Source organism: Malania oleifera, chromosome 1 (assembly GCF_029873635.1).
Source record: "Malania oleifera isolate guangnan ecotype guangnan chromosome 1, ASM2987363v1, whole genome shotgun sequence".
Lineage (NCBI taxonomy): Eukaryota > Viridiplantae > Streptophyta > Magnoliopsida > Santalales > Ximeniaceae > Malania > Malania oleifera.
This window is the reverse complement of record NC_080417.1, coordinates 54,717,469-54,719,910: the sequence shown is the minus strand read 5'-3', so window position 1 is coordinate 54,719,910 and position 2,442 is coordinate 54,717,469. Positions and strand designations below refer to the sequence as shown.

At 39.1% G+C, this 2,442-nt stretch overlaps 1 protein-coding gene across 1 annotated transcript; it reads right to left on the bottom strand.

Annotated features, from left to right (window-relative positions):
* Positions 1 to 264: 264 nt before the first annotated feature.
* Positions 265 to 2,174, bottom strand: LOC131150925 (basic endochitinase-like). The gene is made up of 3 exons (XM_058102007.1): positions 1,703 to 2,174; positions 999 to 1,167; positions 265 to 776 (listed from the first exon to the last, which is right to left on the bottom strand). Exons 1-3 carry the CDS (start codon positions 2,172 to 2,174, stop codon positions 353 to 355), a joined length of 1,065 nt encoding a protein of 354 aa, XP_057957990.1. The 3' UTR covers positions 265 to 352.
* Positions 2,175 to 2,442: the final 268 nt, after the last annotated feature.

The following is a 2,442-nucleotide window of genomic DNA, read 5'->3' as shown; positions in this document are numbered from 1 at the left end:
AGTAAAGTTAGAACCATGATATAATTAACTAATTAACACTACTTGTGCTGAGATGTCTCCTAGGAAACTTTTTCTTACAGTGAATAATTAATGATAGACATCATTCCAAGATGGTTATGATGATTATTTTGAAATAAAATGACAAATCATGATATAATTAACTAATTAACACCTCATTTTATTTATTAGTCATAATAGGCTACATATTTAGCAACTGCTTATTCCCACAGATTTCACTGTATTGAACATGCATCATGTTGCCATAAACTCTTAGTACAATATGTAGCTAGCTTAAACCACATGTAACTTCAAATTAATTTGTAGCTCGCTTGATCTACATGTAGCTTCAAAGTTACTGATTTGAATAGGAACCACCTCTTTTGGTCCCCTTTTTCTTGAGGGTCAAACCATAAGGTTGCTGGTCTGCACAACTAAGGTTCTTGCCGGTGTCCACACCTAATATTTCACAATATCTTTTGTAGTACCCAATACGGTCTTGTTCCTGCTCGCTTGAGTGGCCCCAACCACATTCTATGCCACCGTTGATGATGTTGGTGCAAAGCCCAAAACCTCCGTATCGACCAGCTGCAATGTCTGCAGCTGACGGTGTGTAGTTACCAATCATGATGTCATGGCACGAGGGCTTTGGTGGTTGTGGAGTCATCCAAAACCAATACGCTGTCTCAAAAGATATGTATGGATCATTCTCCACCAAGTCTGGATTATTTAGCAGATCATAACCTAAGTCATCCCCTGCCGGACAGTAGTTGAAGTTGCTGCAAAAATTATGTTTTAGCATCGCTTTGTTACAACACATTATAAAGAATGTCGTGCGTGAAGAAATTTGAATTATGTGAATAAAGTGTATTTGTTTTATAATACTATATTTAATTTCCTATGTTCTAGTAATTAAATAACATAAGTGAGTTTATAAATGAGGTACTTCTTTAAACACTAACAAAGAAAAAATAGTATTCTAAGTTGAGATGACTACTTACTAGGAAAGTTGAATGGGACCTCGGCCATAATACTTCTTGCCAGGTGCACATGGGCATTGGTCATTAGCAACACAATAATCGCCGAGTTGGTCAGGAGAGATGGTGCCTCCTTCACGAATCCAACAATAACCCCACGAATATCGACCATCCGGTGCACCTTCCCATCCTCCTGAATTTATCCAATAATTGAAGACATCGATTAATTCATGAGTACATAATACAAATTTATATATATATATATATATATATATATATATATTTACACAAATGTGCATGAAATTTGAGAATTATTTTTTATTGTTTCTCAATTTTTTTGTTAATATTAAAAATTAATATTAGAAGATGATACTTTTATAATTATTAAAAAATTAAAAATAGGACCTGAAGTATACGTTTAATTTCATTTCAGTAATTAAAAACATATAATTTATGACTTCTTTGACAAATAATTGACTTGCTGCAAGTAAATCAATGAGTGTATATCTCATGAACTATATACTTTGAAGGAAGGATATGGTTTTCAATTAATATTTTAATAAATTAATATTTCTTAAAAGAATTACCCTCCCTATTATTTTTTCGTAACTCCCCACCAACTTTTGTGAGCGTGTGATAGGCACAGTGTCTCCTGGAAGCATACACTAAAAATATCATTTTAAATATGATATGAAATGGCAGAAATGCAAACTGATCAATTATATAACCTGTGGTTTCATGCGAGGTTTGGGCCAGAAACGCCGCAACCTCCCTTTTCCTAGTCTCTTCGTCACCGGCGTTTGCAAATTCTTCAAACCTGCCGGCGGCTTGGATAAAAGCATCGTAGGTGTAGAACGCCCCTACGCACGGTGACGTAGCACGGTGCAGCAAAAGTTCGTTGAAGAGATCTTCGCTAATGATGGACTCAAGGGCCTGGCTGCTGGGGGATAAAGCGCGGGGCGGTGGCGGGGGGCTAGGCGGGGGCGGCGGAACGTAGGGAGGTGGCGGAGGGACTTGGCAGGTGCATTGGCTCTGGCAGCCCTCACAGCAGTAGGCGGAGGTTGTGCCGCAGTAACCCCATTGACTGCAGCACAGCCCGTTGGCGCAGAGGGTTCCGTTCACCGCCTCTCCGCATTGCTGAGCGGAGGCTCCGGCGATGCAGAGGAGAGAAAGGTAAGCTAGGATGGCATAGAACTTCATGGTTGGTTTTTGGTTTGGCGAGGGGAAGGCTCTGGGGTGGTATTTATAAGCTCTTGAGAAAGAACACTCCCTTTTTTATTTCTTTTTTTATTGCCTTGTTTTGTTTTTTCTTTTTCTTTTTCTTTTTCTTTTTCTTTTCTCTTGGGGGCCCAGGGAGTAGGGGAGGGGAGCTGAGGTGGTTTCTAATAAATGGCATAGATGGAAGCAAGCAAGCGGCTAAGGCAAACACAATTCATATAATAAGTGTGGCATAGAGTGGCAAGGAAGA

Bases quoted from the DNA above. Each gene is read 5' to 3' on its own strand.
- LOC131150925 (XM_058102007.1), bottom strand. From the start codon at position 2,174: ATGAAGTTCTATGCCATCCTAGCTTACCTTTCTCTCCTCTGCATCGCC. The intron at 1,168-1,702 runs GTTATATAATTG...GGATAAATTCAG, and splicing joins AACCTCGCATGAAACCACAG to GAGGATGGGAAGGTGCACCG. The intron at 777-998 runs GTAAGTAGTCAT...TAATTTTTGCAG, and splicing joins GGTCCCATTCAACTTTCCTA to CAACTTCAACTACTGTCCGG.